Source organism: Scomber japonicus, chromosome 10, assembly GCF_027409825.1.
Source record: "Scomber japonicus isolate fScoJap1 chromosome 10, fScoJap1.pri, whole genome shotgun sequence".
Lineage (NCBI taxonomy): Eukaryota > Metazoa > Chordata > Actinopteri > Scombriformes > Scombridae > Scomber > Scomber japonicus.
The window spans coordinates 14,377,590-14,395,025 of record NC_070587.1 but is presented as its reverse complement, the minus strand read 5'-3'; the positions used below and the strand labels follow the sequence as shown (position 1 = coordinate 14,395,025).

The 17,436-nt window shown below is 43.2% G+C and overlaps 1 protein-coding gene across 1 annotated transcript; it reads right to left on the bottom strand.

Annotated features, from left to right (window-relative positions):
* Window positions 1-13,172, bottom strand: phactr4b (phosphatase and actin regulator 4b). Its single transcript, XM_053327598.1, has 14 exons — window positions 13,112-13,172; window positions 9,580-9,750; window positions 9,243-9,323; window positions 7,805-8,326; window positions 5,458-5,790; window positions 4,361-4,492; window positions 2,370-2,901; window positions 1,645-1,967; window positions 1,327-1,525; window positions 1,113-1,168; window positions 640-701; window positions 407-544; window positions 195-271; window positions 1-117 (listed from the first exon to the last, which is right to left on the bottom strand). The coding sequence occupies exons 1-14, from the start codon at window positions 13,170-13,172 to the stop codon at window positions 102-104; spliced, it is 2,703 nt and encodes a 900-aa protein (XP_053183573.1). The 3' UTR covers window positions 1-101.
* Window positions 13,173-17,436: the final 4,264 nt, after the last annotated feature.

Genomic DNA, 17,436 nt, shown 5'->3' with positions numbered 1-17,436 from the left:
GTACATTCTGGAGACGCGAAAGGGCGATCTGTCTGCATAGGAAGCAGCTTCTTGTCACAGAGATCTTAAGTGCTTCATTATCCAGGAGAAGAGATGGGATGCTAAGGCCGATGAAACCTAAAAAGAAAAAAAATCTGATTAAGTATGATTTGGCAAACATATTTCGTTACAAATCTCAGCTGGTGAAGTTATACCTTGTGTAGATTCTACTCTCTTCATGAACCTCCATTTCAGTGCTCTTATAATCATTGAGCTCCTTCCGTATGGCTGCCTGGAAGAAAAACCAAAGACAGATTGTCAGTTGAAAGTGAATTTTAAAAAGGAACCATGTGCTTTGTCACACTTGATGCTGATATTATGTGAAGTTTGTAAAGTCCTTGATGTGGATGACATGCTGGTTGAGCACCTTGTCAGCAGGAGTCAGCTTGGTCCAAGGCTTGTCTGCCCTGCGATCATAGTCTTGCGCATCTGTGACTTCCACATACTCATGGAATCGCAGGATTTTCCTTGCCTGTAGTTCTGCGACTGTGGGTCTTTGACTTAGCTATAATAAAAAGAGAGATGTTTCATGTCAGTTTAATATCCAGAAAAATACATGATTTGGTACTCGGATGTCAGCAGCAGATGTGTTACCCTCACCTTTCTGGTCAGACGCCGCTTGATCTCTCTGACCTCAGCTTGTCTGTCAGCCTGATTTTTGGCTGAAGCAAGACAAGAAAGAAAAAAAAAAAAACAGGGCTATATTTAGACACTGCATTAAAGTCTTGTTTGATGTCTAGTGAAGGTAGAGTAAAAGCAGTTTCCAAAATTAGACATCTGTAATACATCTTTGTAAGTGTGTATTCTTGCCATTGTTGCAAATATAAATCATATTTTTTGATCTGTCTCAGGAATATTAAAATTAAGATTATTTACAGAAAAAGAGTAATTAATAGACAAAAACAGCAGCCAGAATTATGCTGTGTTTTTATAAAAGTCCAGAGATAAAAATGAGTTTGAACATGGCGGACTAGTTGACAGATCCAAAGCACAATTCTGGCAGCTGTGGCATTATTAGACTCGATGATGGATGAGAAAGATGAAAAGGAAATAAGAAAAGAGTTGATACTAACGCTGAAGGATGTTTCTTTGCTCCAGCTCCTCAGCAGTGGGTCTCTGGCTGAGTCGTCTTATGAGGAAAAAAAAGAGTAGCACTATTTTTACACATTCTCATCCCTTTGTCATTCAGGCAATAAGTAGGACAAAGATCTAAGAAACGATCTGATTTCATCAGGAAATGCACATTCACTCTTGTCAGTTAAAAGGACACCAAAGCACTGTTTCTACCTTGTGAGTGCTGTGCCGATCTGTGTGCGGATGGCCTCCCACTGCTCCCTGCTCTGCCAGGTGAGGCCGGTCTGTCCTGGAGGCTGGTCATCTCTGGTGTTCCTCTCCTGGGTAAACCTGTCCCTGTCTGGGGCATAGGCACGGCTGCTCAGCTTCAGAGCCAGGGTGTCCTTCCTTTTTACCCTGCTGGCCAGAGCACCTGGATGAAAGCCAGGCAGAGAGATGTGGTCAGGTGTGAAGGAGAGAAAACATACTGCAGGGTTTAAGAAAACATAAAAAATCTTAAAACTATATTTATTATGATAAGGTGATATTTACTAAGTGGGGGCTCATCCTCTTCATCTTCATCAGAGTCTTCATCTTTATAGAGCACAGGACCATCTGAGTCGCTGTCCTCCTCGCGCATTTCATGCTCTCCATCCTCATCTTCTTCCTCCTCATCTTCCTCCTCCTCCTCTTCCTCTTCACTGCTGTTTCCCCCCGGAATGACACAAACACCAGCGTCCCCGACCAAGCACCGGCGACTCCGCGGCTCCAGCTCTGGCTGGGGAATCTCCCCATCGTACGCTTCTTCCTCCTCATCATCATCGTCATCGTCGTCCTCCTCGTCCTCCTCCTCCTCTGAGTAGTCATCCTCAGATCTAATGGGAAAGAAAAAAAAGTGTCACTGAAAAAACAGACTGGACAGTTCATATACATTTAACCAAATAAACACAACTATGCTTCCAGTCATTGACACAGCATACTTTATATTCTAATTGGGATCCATATCCGTCCTGCACATTTTTGGCTAAACCAGATTGTATCATGATGATCAAGAGGAGATTTTCTCTAGCTCCCTTTGAGATCATGTATAACGTGCAATTCTTGCAAATTGTATGAATAGGGTGCTCAAGATATTGAGATATAGATTTCATGTCTTTTTTATACTGCAGAAAGCTTTAAAATGTTTCTGCAGTTCATGACTTTATATTGTGGATTTTGCTCATCTTGCAATGATTGTTTACCAAAGTGCTTCAGTTCTTATGTACAGAGGAACTCACAATTTTAGTGGTTGAATGCTGACAGGCAGTGGGCGACCTCGATCTCCTTGGTACTCAGGAGGGGTTTCAAAAAGCAGTGTGTGCGCACGCTGTGACCCGTCTGGGTGTGGCTGAGCCGGGCCAGGACTGGACAGAGCTCTTTGGATCATGATATGGAGCGGGATAGGGGCTGGACGCTGGGGGGACTCATTGGTGGGACTTGGGGGATCAAACAGCATGGGAATAGGTTGGGGGAGCGGGTGGGGGTAGGAGTGCTGATGGTGGAGGTGGTGGGTGTGAATATGCTGGCGGGGTGGAGAAGGTGGAATGTGTGTTGGCAGAGGTGGGGAGGGAGGAGGGGGAGGCAGCTGAAAGGACACAGAAAGGCAGCTCTGGTCCTCCAGAGAAAGTGGCGATGGGTTGATGGGATGGCTTGAAGCAGACAAATCCTCTGTGTTGCGTTTGGTGACGGGCGTGGTCCTCTTGGGAGGCATCGGTGGTGAGGGCTTGGCTGGAACAAGACTGGCACCCCCAGTGGCTTGAGTGAGGTCTCCTGCAAAGCGAAACACAGTTAGTAACATCTGATCATAAAGCAAAATAATTAGCATAGACCTGTAAGTGAGAAGCTAGCAAGTGTCAACCATTGACTGTACATCAATATGAACGTCATGACAGCTACCCAAAAGTGAAGCCAAACCATCTTGATCGCCCCCTGGTGGTTGGCTGCAGTATGGGTCAAAAATACAGCCTCCTCCACGTTAGCAGATGGGACATGAACCAAACTAAAAGAAAAATCATGCTGATGTTTGTCCAAGTGCTCATTTTTCTGATAACTTGGTTTTTAATTAGTTATTTGACAATATAAAAAGTGGTTGTGACATTATGACATCATGATCGGACAGCTGCTCTCAGGTCTCTGTCAGGCGCCCAACTTTACTACCCAGAGTGTTGCCCCAAATGACAACGAGAAAAATAAAGGATTCCAGAAGGAAACATATTTTGGCTTCACTTTTGCATTGCGGGGTGTGTCGTCCATATTTATAAACAGTCCATGGTGTCACCACTTCAGATCTAGTTTGCCGCTGTGACATGAGTGCACATGCATCAGCTCTAAATGTAAGATGTACCCAACATGACAGAATACACATGTACAAATATACATACTGGGATAACATGTCTGACTGAGCATGAATTCATACATACAGCCAGTCAGGTCACATGACTGTGTCAACATGAATGCACACACAGTGTCAGTGTGCCACATGTGCCCAAGGTCACAGAGACGAAGAAGATACATACAGCCTACATGCTCCACACAGCCAGACTCTGAACCTGCAGTCAAAATGTGCATCTTTAAGTGCAATAATTTCACTTCTAATCATTTCCATGCACATTTTGTATATTTCCTATATGATTCTTAATAATGTGAAAAATAGTTTTAAAGTCACATCAGTGATAAAAGCCATAGCCGTGCTACTGAGACTTAAGATATCAGTGCTGCCAGACTTGAAACATGCAGGACACTGAGCTGGATAAAATCCTCCTCTCTAAATTAAGTCAAGCCCTTATGTTGAAACCCTTTCTCCACTCCATTCATCCATCCATTCATCTCCACCCATCCATCCCTGTTGAGCAGAAGCTGAGTGGATTAGCACTATAAAATCCACTTGATGCATTGCAGGCCACAGATGAAACCTGCTGAAGGCTCCTCCTCATTCACATGCCAAATAAGAGAGTAGTGAATTAACGGCTCACTCACACATACATCATCGCTCACATACACAAAGCACCTAGCACACTCGCTATCAGCTATCTGCATGCAGCTCTTATATACCACATTCAAAAAGAAGCAATCAAGGCCAGTCAACAAGTTAGGGAGAATATATGTTGGTAGCTAGAAAGGACGTGGTACGATGAAGAACGCAGACTTTGAAAGGAAGGAGGGAAGGGTAGGGGGCATTCCAGACACGGGTACCCTGACCACAGAGATACCCAGAGGGCATCTTTTTTACCTGAGCGCAGGCCTCCAGCCCGCCGGCACAGGTAGACAGGGAGGGACAGGTAGACATCATAGTCGCACTCTCGCTTCCAGCAGGACCAGTAGAGAGGAAGCTGTGCGTTCTCTCCCCCCTGCAGGGCGGAGACTAACAGGGAGGAGACGGAGGCCTTCAGCTGGAGTGTTTAGTGAATGCAGGTATATGGCTGTGCTGTTTATGTGAGTGCGCTAAGAGGGATGGATGTCCGTAATTCTGTCACTCCTTTCAAAAAATGTCATACTCTTGATTACTAATGGTGCCGGTTTTTAGGTTTTAGGTTTTTTAAGTTTAGTGACTTTGACTTCAGTAAACTGTCACAGTATCAACAAGATATTCATTTTATAATCAGGATCCTGGTTGACCTACTCTGGCCTAAAATGTTGCCAATTTCTTAGTTTCCGAGTGAGCTGCATATAATTGTATTTCTAGCAGCCACTCAACTAACCAATATAACTTCCAGTGACAACAAATTCACTTCACACCTTATCATGACTGAGAAAAGCCTGCATATTTCAATGCCTGCAGACACAGACACAGACACAGACAGCATGAAAATAAGTGCACACACTTGTAAGGTACCACAATCATCAGATCTGTTGATAAGACAAAATTGAATCAAAGAAGGTAGCTTTGCTCGACTGGGAATTAAGGCAAGATCCCAGGTGAGACAAACCCACAGTTAACAACAACCACTACACTGCAACTGTGCAAGCAGCGGCTCACAGTCACAAGAGTCCCCGTTATCTTCAGAGTGTAAAATGCCAGGGAAAAGTAGCAGCTAAAATAGTCCAGGCGTAATAAGTAATTAGCTGGGGAAAGGATGCTCAAGCTGTTCAGATAACATCATTACCAGGATGCTGGTGCAAGTTGTGTGTGAAGCATTCTCCTTGCCATCAGTTGTGCACTGACTCATAAACGTATATTGTATTTGCCAGTGGGAAAACTACATGCTAACTGAGCAAACATTTGAGTGTTCGTGGTGCACATTTGTGATTTGATGCAGCCTGCTTGAGATTGGAGTCGCTGCCCTCCATTGCCTATTTACATAAAGCAATCATGACTGCACAGCTTACCCAGCATGGCAGCGTTGCCCCTGTTCACCGGCTTGGGCGGGGGCAGAGGTGGCTGCTTGGTGGCCTGAGAGGTGGAGGTCGGGGCAGATGAAGGCTGCTGTGTGGACGCACCCGCTGAGGAGACGGATCGAACAGGTTTAGACGCTGCAGCTGAAGGTGATGAGTACTGGGAAGTGGGGTGGTTGGATGGGGTGCGAGGTGGACCCTCGCTGACAGGTTCAGGGGTGGAGCTCATCAGCCATTTTGGAGGCATGACAGACTGTTTAGGAGGCAGAGGTTCACGCAGGGTATCCCGCAGGGCTTCTAGGTCAGGGACAAAATGGCTGTCTGACTCTGAAAACAAGGAACCATGGAAAGATGTTAAAAGTTAATTAAAGGATAGTCTGGTGTCCATATGATCACTGAAACAGGTTTTGATCTCTACAATCATTCCTCCTGTTTATACTGGAGATCCCCTCTAAACATGCTTACAATATAAGTGATGGAGGACAAAATCCACAGTCTTCCTTTTGAGCAAAAATGTATTTTAAATTTTATCTGTATAAAGTATCATCCACAATTACAGTCTTTTTAGTAAAATAATCCCTCTTTGCGTCTCCTGTTTAGCTGCAATAGAAGGATCCTAAAAAGAGGGAATTTGGCACTAAAAAGACAGTAACTTAAAAAACACTGACTTGATTTAACTTTGGGCAGCCAAAGCCTCATATTATATTCAAATAAACTTTTAAATAAATCTTTGTATGAATGAAATGCTGTGGATTATGTCTCCCATCACTTCCATATTGGAAGTGCATTATGAAGAGATCTCTTAATGGTCAGTGTGAACAGGAGGAATAATTACAGCCAGAAACACATGTGTCAGTGTTCATTTGGGCTCTTGGCAATTCCACCCATATAACTTAAACTACAGTACTACATTTAGTTTAGACCACACAAAAAAAAAAAAACTTTTTGATTTGAACAAAAATGGCAGTAAAAATTTTAAAATCTGTTACCAGATGTGGTGCACACACAATGTTCTCCGTGGCAGGAATTTATGAACTTTTTCTTTTTTTTTAAATTAAATATCGTTTTAATATAGTTCTCTACATGGTTAGAAATGTGTGTGCCATTTTCTGCTGCTTCACCACTCCAAGGGCTCTCTGTGATAGCACTTGTTTGAGAATCACATTATCTAGGGATCAGCTGTGAAGATAAACAGAGTAGGCAGCTGCAATTACCACCAAAAACCCACCTCCCTCTGCCCACCCCCTCACCGCACCCCCGAGCGGCCCCCACGCCCATCACTGCTGCTCCCACGCCATTCCTCAAAGCCGCAGCTCTGAAGTTCAGGGTAATTTATTTACAGATGAGCCTTTATCACTGTGATGTCATATACGCACAGAGGAAATAATCCAAAGGGAAAGGAGGAAGTGTGGAAAAAGAACAGAGAGGAAAAAGAGAGAGAGAAAAAAAGAGGACAGAAAGCAGGAGATCTGATAAAGATAGAAAGAGAGTGGGAGAGGAGAGAGCAGCTTCAGAGAGGGAGAGAAAAAAAGGAAAATACAAGGTGAGCTAGAGAGAAGAGCTGAAGCAGGGACATATGAAGTGAGAGAAAATATCAGTTGACCTACAGTACAAATCTGTCAATAGCTGACAGACTTATTTTGGCAGCAGCTCTGCCTTTTCTCTGTATGTAGTTTTCTGTTGTTACTCCCAATATTTTCTGTTCATTCAATATGATGCATCTCTATTTTCCGAAATTCTCTTTTTCTAGCCTATGTTCTGCATTTAGATCTAGGTTACCTCCCATCTCACTGACATACTTATGTACACAGGTAATGAATTGCAGAATAAAATGTAGGTGGTCCATATGTCAGACGAGTGATAACTGGACAGAGATCTAAAAACAGCACCAAACACTATTATTTCACAAAGTCTAATGTTTCACTAAAATCAATTAGCTGAGTCTCTTCACCAATTATCACCGAGCTGACAGTGTTAGCATTAAAGGGCAATAATGGGTGTAGTGATCGTGCCACACTAATTAGGAGAGGAGAAGAGAGGACAAGCTATTCCCTCATGTTCCTGAATAAGAAGCATAGCTGGAGCAGGGCTCCTGGGAGCCGACAGGGGCCTGTCTATATCTGGGAGGACAGCACATAAGCAGGGAAATGACAGCAAGGGGGCGGGCTGCAAAATACACTACCATTCTTAAACATGTATGAAGGAGGTCACGGTGTAAAACATATCTTCAGCTTCCTTTTAATGACAACAGATACGGTATCATTACACCTTTTTAAAATGAGTGGAAAAATAGGGGGAAAGGCAGAAGGGGCAAAAAATACACAAACTGGAAGTTACTCACCTCTGCAGGCTCTACCCTCTTCAGCAGATGCATGTCGAGGGAGTGTTGGCTTCCAGTCCGCTTCCGCAGGCCGACGACTCCTGCCGTCCTCCGACGGGGCCTTTTGCAGCCCAGGTTTCCTCTGCCCGTCTTCAGGGTGAAGCCGGCCCCCGCGTCTGCCCTCATCCATCTGGCTGTGTATCTGGCCATGCCAGACCATGTTAGTCTTCCACTCTCCCTCCACATGCACACGTGGCCCCATCCCTCCCCCTCCTCTCCGCCCGTCTTCATGCAATCCGGTGCCCCTGGAGCCTGGGTTCCCCCGGCGTTCTCCATTTGAGGGAGATCGACCCCTACGGTCGTCTTGTTGGGGAAGCCAGGCTGGGTTCATCCTAAAGTCTGACTCTAAAGGGAGTTTGACCTGGTTGCAAGGGCTCCTTCCACCAGTGACCACTCCTCCTCCTCCTCCTCCAACACCAACACTCACAGGGAGAGTGTGGCCATTCTTCACATAGGGCTGCTTCATGTTTTGAGTCTCTGTATCTGCATCTGTCAAAGTTAGACAAAAGATCATGAATTCTCTGTGAACACACATAAAATTGAGAAGATCCAACATCATTGTGAGTCATCAATATTCAGTGGCTGCACCAGAAGAAAATTACATTTTTATACAGAATGGGTTATTATTGTAGAATATTTATGTGATTTCCATGAATCCCTTAGTCAGTCAAGGCAAATTAATCCATTAGTTGTTTAACAGATAATTTATTAGTTTTTTATTTATTTATCAAGCAAAAACACCAAATATTCAATGGTTCTTGCTTCCTAAATCTAAGGATTTGCTGCTTTTCTCTGGTTTAAATCACAGTAAATTGCGATATTAAACTGTTAGTCTGAAGCAATCTGTAGTAATCACCATGGCCTCTTTGAAACTGTGATAAGCACAGACTGACACAAAAAAACTGCTTAATTGATACTGATGCTAATCATTAGTTGCAGCCCTTTCACACAGTAGTTAAAAAAGGAAGGTGCCCTTAACCCAAGCCCTGTAGACAGAGTGTGTTTTTGTTGGTGTGATGAAAGAGCAGCTGTAGGTTTAATAAATGGGTTTCTGCAACAGCGGGGCCAGCATAGCACTTGCACACACACCCCTCTCAAAGCTATTTTGCTGCAGGGCACAATTCGTTCCACTTTTCTTCAGCTCTAGAGAGTGGCATGCCATTTTAAACAGACATTACATTACATTACTTTGAAAAACAGCAAGGTGAAAGTAAATTTGCCTTTAAAAATAAAAAAAAAAGTCTCAGAGACCTGCTGGATGGGAGGACAGTGTTCCTGTCATAATGTAATGATGACTTCACTGTACTCTCTGTGTGGGTGTGATAGCCTCAGGGCCGCTACTGTCAGATACAGATGCTACTGTGCAGAGACATCAGATGAATCCCAGAAGCACTCTTACCGTTGTCCGGGACCTCTTTCAGCACTCCCTGTTCTATAAGCTCCTGCCGTGTACGCCGTGTCGACATCTTTCTCTCCAGCTCTGCCGTCAACACAAAAAGCTTTCTTACATTCTCATTCTTAGAAGAAGCGTGTGATCTCATGCTCCACAATACAAAGATGCAAGTTTAGAGATCCTCCATTGACAGGATATTATGTTAGCAGCTTATTGTCTTTACTTTGGCTAGACTACAGAGCCAAAGGGGCCTGCTACATTTGGGCATACATTGAGGACATTTGATGAAAGCTGAGGTGGGGGTGCACTCATGCTACGAACACAATGAGTTCACAAAACAAACCTTCTGAAGTTTGATTGAACTTGTCGCTGCTTTTCTTCTTCCGCCACTTCCACGGCTTGAAGATCTTGCCAAGGGTCGAGAACTTGCCCTTGCGTTTTGGGGGAGGGGTGCTGTCCCCTGTGCCGCCCCCCTCTCCCGCCATTGTGCTGTGGTGCTGCTCAGCTTCATCATCTGAAAAAAAGTAGTAATTTATATGATAAATGTAACAGTTTTAAAGCTTTTACAAGATGTGTACATCCTCAAACAGCACGCAGCAGCACGAAGAGTATAGATCCATCAGCAGTCACAATATTCTGACAGTGAAGCTTTCTTCAAACTGAGCTCATCTGATGCCTTTGTAAAGAGGGCTGTGCTCATTATGGCTGTTATTATCTTTAGCTGTTACTTCGCGGGGACTGAGTGTGCTTTGGCAGGGTGATGCTGAGAGCTCATTGACTCCTCCACATATCCACAGTCAACAGGGGAGGTCTGCACTGGCGTTCAGCCAGGATTTCTCACTGTCAAGTGCTCACATTCCTTGGCTGAAATGAGACTAGTGCCTTATCAGCCTTTCAGCCCTCACTGCCTCTATAGAGAGGAGAGGCAAACACATGGATGAAGTCACACGGCAGCAGAAAAAAACTGCCAGTCATGATACATATGGACAGCTAACAATCAAGAAGCTAACCTTTTAAAAGAACACTCTGCGAGATGCCATTATGGCTTGAAGCACTCTATTCAATGGCAGTCTGCAGTCATGGTTCCATATTCTGGGTTACATGATTGACAGGCCAACTGACAGGGTGCTGAGCTTGAAGAGAGTTTCAAACATTGGCTCTCTCAGTGCTGCAGATGCTGTATTCAGCAGACATAATATTTACCAGTCGAGAAAGAATAGGGTCCGATTTAAAACATCCAGTCCCATGCACACACAGGATGTCTTGGCGACAATGATGCCTCGCAGTCTGATTCCCATAACAATACGCTCTCACACAATACTGATGTGGCTTACTTACTGTGGCAGTCTAATAAAGAACGTAGGAGAACAACAACAACACTATCATTCCTTGGAGGAAATTGACTCTTTGTTTGAAACCCACAGCAGAAAAGCCAGGGTGAGCTACAGTCCAGGACCCCTGCAGCTGGCAGGGATTCAGTACCTTGCTAAGGGACATTTTAGTATGGTGGATGGTTGCTGACACAGGATTCAAACCCATTTCTGCAGCTGAAGGACAGACTCTTTAACCGCTATTCCACATGGTCACACAAATGTTGCTGGCGGGGTAAAATTTGAACTGAGTGCTTACATTGTCATTAGGAGACTGACCGTCTGTAAAAGCTCCAAAACAGTTTCAATTTGTGCATTATCTCCAATTTTAAAAAGCCGTTTTAAAACCCAAAGACAATTCTACCTGGAAGAGGGGTGTTAAGCGTCCAGCTTCCATGGTGGCGGGACTTGAAACAGCATGCCATGGGGAAGCAGGGTGCATCCGGCAACCCCAAATTCAACTGTGCTGTATGTATCCCAACAGTCAAACCACTGATAAAGAAAATGCCCAAACAGCTAGAAACTACAGAAGATAGGGTCCAGTGTTAAGGGACATGTCCGCACCATGGAAATCCAGTTTATATTAGCGAGGTAGAAATCTGAGGATTCAGACCAGTTACCATAACATCCAGATTAAGCATTGCTTAAGGCAGCTTCCCTGTGATCCAGAACTGAGGTTGTCACACAGCACACTGCTCTGTCAGAGGAGCCTCTGACACAGTGGCTCAGCTGAAGCCAGTGAGGCAGGATAAGAGCTGGCGGTGCCAGGCCTGCACACTCCAAAGCACTGCAGAGATGACGATTGCAAAAGGACTCAGCCCATGCAGCAGGCATCCGTTTGAAATAGATGACTGACCAAATCCTTAGAAGACTTGTATGTTAGCCAGTGTCGCCTGATTATAGCGTGTTAATCCTCCAACACATAAAATCCAAAACTTTGACAAAAAATGAAAAGCACATCCAACTCAGTTATGCCATTCAAGAGAGCTGTGGATCCACTCAAAATTATCCAAATGTCTCCAACATGTAATTGACAGTGAAGTTAAGACACTACAGCTGTGTGTGACTGTGGGACTGGGAATGGCAGTAAAGGGTGAAAAAAGAGCTACAAAGAGAGAAAAAGTACAGGAGTTATGGGGTGGGATGGAGGGGGGGCAGCCTGGAAACACAGGGAGGAAACGGCACTCCACCCTGATTCTGTGACCGAGAACAAAGACAACCTCTTCCCCTCACACTCAATAACACAGTCCACTGTACAGCTCATGGAAACGCAGTGCTACGAGGAACAATCCAGTGAAACTAATTAACATTCTGACTGTTAAAACATTAAAAATTGCTGCCGATATGAAACACATCTTCATTCAGAAGAAGACCAGAAACAGCATTCTAGCAGACATCCAGTAATCAGGAGCTCTTCCAAGATAAGGCATACCAGTCAGGAAACATGGGGGTGTGTGACTGTGTGTGACTCTTTGTGTGAGTCTATGAGTCTGTGTGTGTGTGTGTGTGTGTGTGTGTGTGTGTGTGTGTGTGTCTGTGTCTGTGTTTGAGTGTGTCTGACGTACCCCTATCCTGAAGCCACTCCTACCACTCTCATACATCTCCCAGTGAGGCCTGATTTAACTCTAACCTCATGATTCAATGAGTCATGGCAGCCTTGATCAGGTGAGTGTGAGGTTAAAGGAGATTGTTGTTTTAAAGGAGCCTGGCCTTTAGCCAGTCTGCTGGCCAAGAATCCTGATCACTTACATAAGAAACCTGCTTCCATGGGGCAGGTTGGGAAACACCTCTAATCTTATTGTAACGCTAACCCATGCCAGGGCAGATTATGAAATTTAATCTACTTTTTTGACAGCACAAAGAGCTTATAATCAGTGTGATTACTAACCCTTGTGGAATCTTGTGTGCTATAACACCATCCAGTCATTTAAACAGTATAAATACTACTAGAGCAGACTGTTTAATCATACAAATTGAGTACTTGCAATAGCAGTATGACGTATGTTTACACTATGTGATATGAATAACTGCAATAATCAAAGGGGGAGATATTGGAAGAGATCCAAAATCATATCACATCTTCTATAGCCAAATACAATTCATATTTCCAAAAATCCCCATTTAAAATGTATTTTCAGTGTCTACTTTCACTGGGCAAATAACATTTCTATGCACTGTAACGTGAAAAGAAGTGCGCAACACATGCAAGAGTGTGTAAAAACACAGCTGAGATTCTTCCACGTGACCCCAGTGATTTCACATTCCTTGTGGTAGTGAAAGTGAAGGGGGAGCAGACAGAGAGAGAGAGAGACAGAGACAGAGACAGAGAGAGAGGGAGACAGAGACAGAGAGAGAGAGAGCGAGAGAGACAGAGAGCGAGAGCCAGCAATTCTTTGCCTTAATTTAATTGAAAAACTACAGTAATATCATGCTATATGTTTTACGGTGGAGAACTAGGAACTGTCTACAGTATACAGCGAGGTGTTAGTGAGTCTAGAAACTCACCACCATTTTTGTGTTTTTGAGGGTCCTGCGCTGGGGTCTCCACACGAAGACTCTGTCCCATGATCCAGCCCCTGAGGGGCCTCTACCTGTCCTGAACCCAGAAATGTGCACACTAAACTTGAAGGACAAGTAGCTGCACCTGTCTTCCTCCCTCTTTGACAAAGTCCCCTGGTCTCCTCTGTCTCAGGTCTTTTCTTCCTCTCTGCATTTCTCTTGTCTACCCGTCCCCTATGCCTTCCAGTTCAGTCCTTCCCCCGGCCCTCCCTCTTTCAATCTCCTTAAGACCTTCCCTCCCACCAGGAGCTGGACTCCCTCTCTCCCTCTTGTTCACTGACCCTCCCTCCTTGGCTCATAGTACAGGTCAGCATTTACTCAAAGATGCCTACCATTCCTGGGAGAAAGACGAGTCATGTTTTCAATTTGTTGTGTGTACTGTGGTCTGTGATGCATGCTTCCAATAATGTATGTAATGCAGTCTATGCGGTGCAGTGTGTCTCAAGAGAACCAAAGATTTAAATTATTCTTAATACTGTGATCACAGTAAATAAAAAGATTGATCCCCCTAAAGAAAAAGCTAGACTTAGATAACTGTGGACATAAAATGTGGTCCAAGTTCTGTGGTCCATCACACTCGTGTCAGGATTTATTTTTCTTCCTTGGGCCGAGATGACAATGAGAATGGCAGAAAGAGACACAGACAGTGTCTATGTAAACTGTTCTTAAATCAGTCCGACACATTACTTGACAAGCAAAAACCATCATTTAGTTTGGATGTGAAGGATTGAGGGAAAAGAAATTGGAGCTATTTCAATCAATGCCCTCAATCCGTGACTTTTCGTGGGAGCTTTGCACATGAACAACAGACATGGATTCAAGCTGCTGTTATAGCTGCTTCTGCATGAGATGTTAGTGAACTTGTTAAAAAGGAGGAATGAAGCACCAGAAGTTGATCTGACAAATAGGAAAATGTATTAATCAGACATATGCTGTCAGATTTTTATACAGTATTCAGCCAAATGTTACACTACCACTATTGTTATTCAGAACTAGCACGGGGTGTTTGTCATGCTGCTCACCTCTCTTAACAGCTTCATACAACATTTTACTCACATATGCAAGTCTCCTTACACAGTTTGAACAGTCTCAGAGGCATTAGCATGACTTTAAAGCATGTTTGCCAAGAAGAACTACCCTGTTTGGGACCTGAATATAGAGAGGCAGAGAGAAAAAAAATAGAGCGAGAATGCATTCTCTAAACTAGGAGAAAAGGAGTGTGGACTGGACCCCCTGAATTGGTGCTTTGATTCCTTTTGAGGTTTGAGTGTCTTCAGAAAACCTTGTCCGACTGCGCCTCTGAGGAATCCAGAGCATTGAGCTGTGTCATTATGCCTGGATAGATCAGAGTTTTCTGAGCGTTTGGCTGCATCTCGGCTGTTTCTAAAGCTGGAGAGCTAGTGTGTTCAACAGCGTTCCTTTTCTTTCCCTGTGCCCCACATACAGCCTCCACACCGGGCCGGCTTCCAGAGAGAGCTGAGCCAATCCACATGAGCCCAGAACCTGTTGGCCTGACCTGGATAGCAGACTGGGCCAGGCCACTTCAGCAAGCAGGCAGACTGAGGCAGGTACGCACAATACACTTACAGTACATGCACGGTCCGACATGTGGTATGCGGACAGTGCCATATGGACACAAATGTCTAAATATATGCTTTATATTTTAATATACGGGCAGGGTTTCAAGTTTTCTTCGCCTGCCCAAAGAGCAAAGGGAACACGATTCACAAGGGAGTCACTGTGGCCAGCTGAGAAATAATCATTGTTGTTACACCTCAGTTTCTGCAAGAAATAAACAATTGAAACATGTTCGCTAGCTGTTTGTCACGATTTCCAGTCTTTGTGCTAAGCTAAGCTAACTGGCTGCTTTTCATCTAATGCAAAATCTACACTTCTACAACAAGCCATAAGTGATTGTTATTGGGTGAGGGCCAAGCGTAGGCATATCAGAGCAATTTCAATTGCTTTTGTTATGTCAGTTCTACAAAAGGGAAGCGATTAAGTGAATAGTAGCAGATGCGGGTGAACCAAAAACCAGCAGTAGGCTACATAATCAAAACTAACACTTCCCTTTTCTGTGCAGCAGCTAGTTTTACAAGAGAAGGAAGGGTCAGTTTCATCATGAGTGTCTGAAAGCGGTTACTACTGGGAGATCTTAAAACACGGCAACTCGTATTCCAAAAGTCTTAATTTAAAAAACAACACACACACACAAGCATACCACTCTAGACTTATGTAGACCAGGGAAAACCCAGAAAGGCTACAGTTTGAGAGGACAAACTGATCCTCAATCAGGCCCTGAGGTTGAGAAGATGTGCGGCTGTATTCCTGAGTGGCTCATAAAACGCCCTGGGGCCAGACAGACCTCATAAACACAGAGGATGTACAGCGAGATGAGTGGATCTGCAGCTCTCTCCACAGCATTAACACTGCACTTAACACACCACAACGAGTGACTTGGTACTCACCACGATTTTCCATTACAGAGTTTGAGGCACGCCAATCAATGGTTCCTGAAAAACAACATTTTGAGCATCAACACCACTGTAAGAGATGAGCTGAGAGACTTTTAGTTAAACCAGTGTCGTAGAAGTAGTAACTCAGTTTGTTCTCACACTTTGCTGCGAGTGACTCTTCAACACCATGGTTTAGGATTTATGAGATATTTGATCTTTAAACATCTTCATTCAATTTCTTTTAAAGCCCAAATTAAACTTTCGAGTATAAAAGTATCTGGAGCATTTAACTCACACTGACGAAGGGAAAGATAAACTCAATAATTCTTCCCTGCTTTTAAGCCAAATTAAAAGTAAAACCATGTCTACTGATCTGAATGAAACACATCTTAAATAAAGTGGTCATTAATTATGTTTTTACTAGACTAACAATCTAGTTTTTAAAATGTGATAGCTTGTTTTTTGGATGCAGTGAAATATTTCTACCATCTATTATACATATAATATTGCAGTTAAAATGCATTTCTTTAATCGGACAGTTAACAGGACACATGTAATGACACTAATTCATCTTTTATTTCCTGGAAGTCACTAACTAATATCGTTTTTTAATTTTAGGATGTGTGTGATATTGTACTCCTTAGAAATGACTTTAGCCTCATTCATCATGAATATGTGTAAATATATAAAAGGAGGTTTACGTACAAGTCATTTGTGGGGTGGGGGTGGTAGAGGTCCTCAGCAGCACTATAGCAGTATTTTTCTCAGGTCTCCAGCATGCTGAAGAAGGCAGCTCCGCCCATCTTATCACCTCTGATGAAGAAAAGTAAAGCAGATTACATCATAGTTAGTCATGAACTGAAAGCATGGCTCATAAGTAGTGGACAGGGGAAACATGAAGGCTACATATTTACACCAGAGTGTCTGGACCTGGATTCTAGTGTACCACTAATTCCTAAGTTCAAACATAGCCTAGTTATGACGTAAGAGTTTACTTCATGGAGATTTACACATCACAAACTAGCTGTTAGTTACAGACTAGTTGTTAAATAAATGAAATATTTACGCTAACTACCAGGTGGAACTATAGTGTAACTTTAGCTTTCGAATTTCTGACTTATTACAAGTGGATAGAAGAGATAAAGAGGTCATTTGGAGTACAGTTGACATATCTGACTTGACACTATATATTTCATGGGAAAAAACACACTAAACCTAAAAAAAACTAAAATGTTTGCATTAAAACAATAAGATTAGAGTAAATTACCAAATAACTATAGTTAGCTTAGCATATTCTGATATTCCCCTCTCACTGTAAACTGTGAGAATACTTCTAATTGTAAAACACACATTTCTTCAGGTATGCCGATATAAAGAAAAGCAAAATAATAAAATAAATATATTTGATCTTTTGGCCCCTTAAACTGTAATTTTTGGAATTTATGTTGCACAGTGAATTGATATTAACAGAGCTGGTTGTTTCTTATTGGACAGCGCTACAGATGTTGGTGTAAAAAGGTGTGAAAGTCTAGAGCATCAAGATGACACCATTTAATAGATTTATATAGTAGATGCCAAAACCATCTGCATTCCCTGCCTGTCATGTAGCACATAGCTAACATTTTACAAAAGACACTTGTTGTGCTTAAGGGCCAATAAAACATACATTTTTAGAGTAGTCAGAGTAACACACCACCTCAAGCTGCAGCACCGTGAATACATATGTGTCACAGTCAGAGGAACAATGTTATTGTCAATTTTATTTTAGTGTCCCTAACTTGTGCTATTACTGTATTTTTTCATTACAAGGCAGAC

What these genes read in the sequence shown, in the direction of transcription:
- phactr4b (XM_053327598.1), bottom strand. Translation starts at nt 13,172, where the DNA reads ATGGGACAGAGTCTTCGTGTGGAGACCCCAGCGCAGGACCCTCAAAAA. An exon ending in AGCATTCAACCACTAAAATT is followed by an intron (nt 1,968 to 2,369) that starts GTGAGTTCCTCT and finishes CTTTCCCATTAG; the next exon opens with ATCTGAGGATGACTACTCAG. An exon ending in AGCTGACTCCTGCTGACAAG is followed by an intron (nt 272 to 406) that starts GTGCTCAACCAG and finishes TTTTTCTTCCAG; the next exon opens with GCAGCCATACGGAAGGAGCT.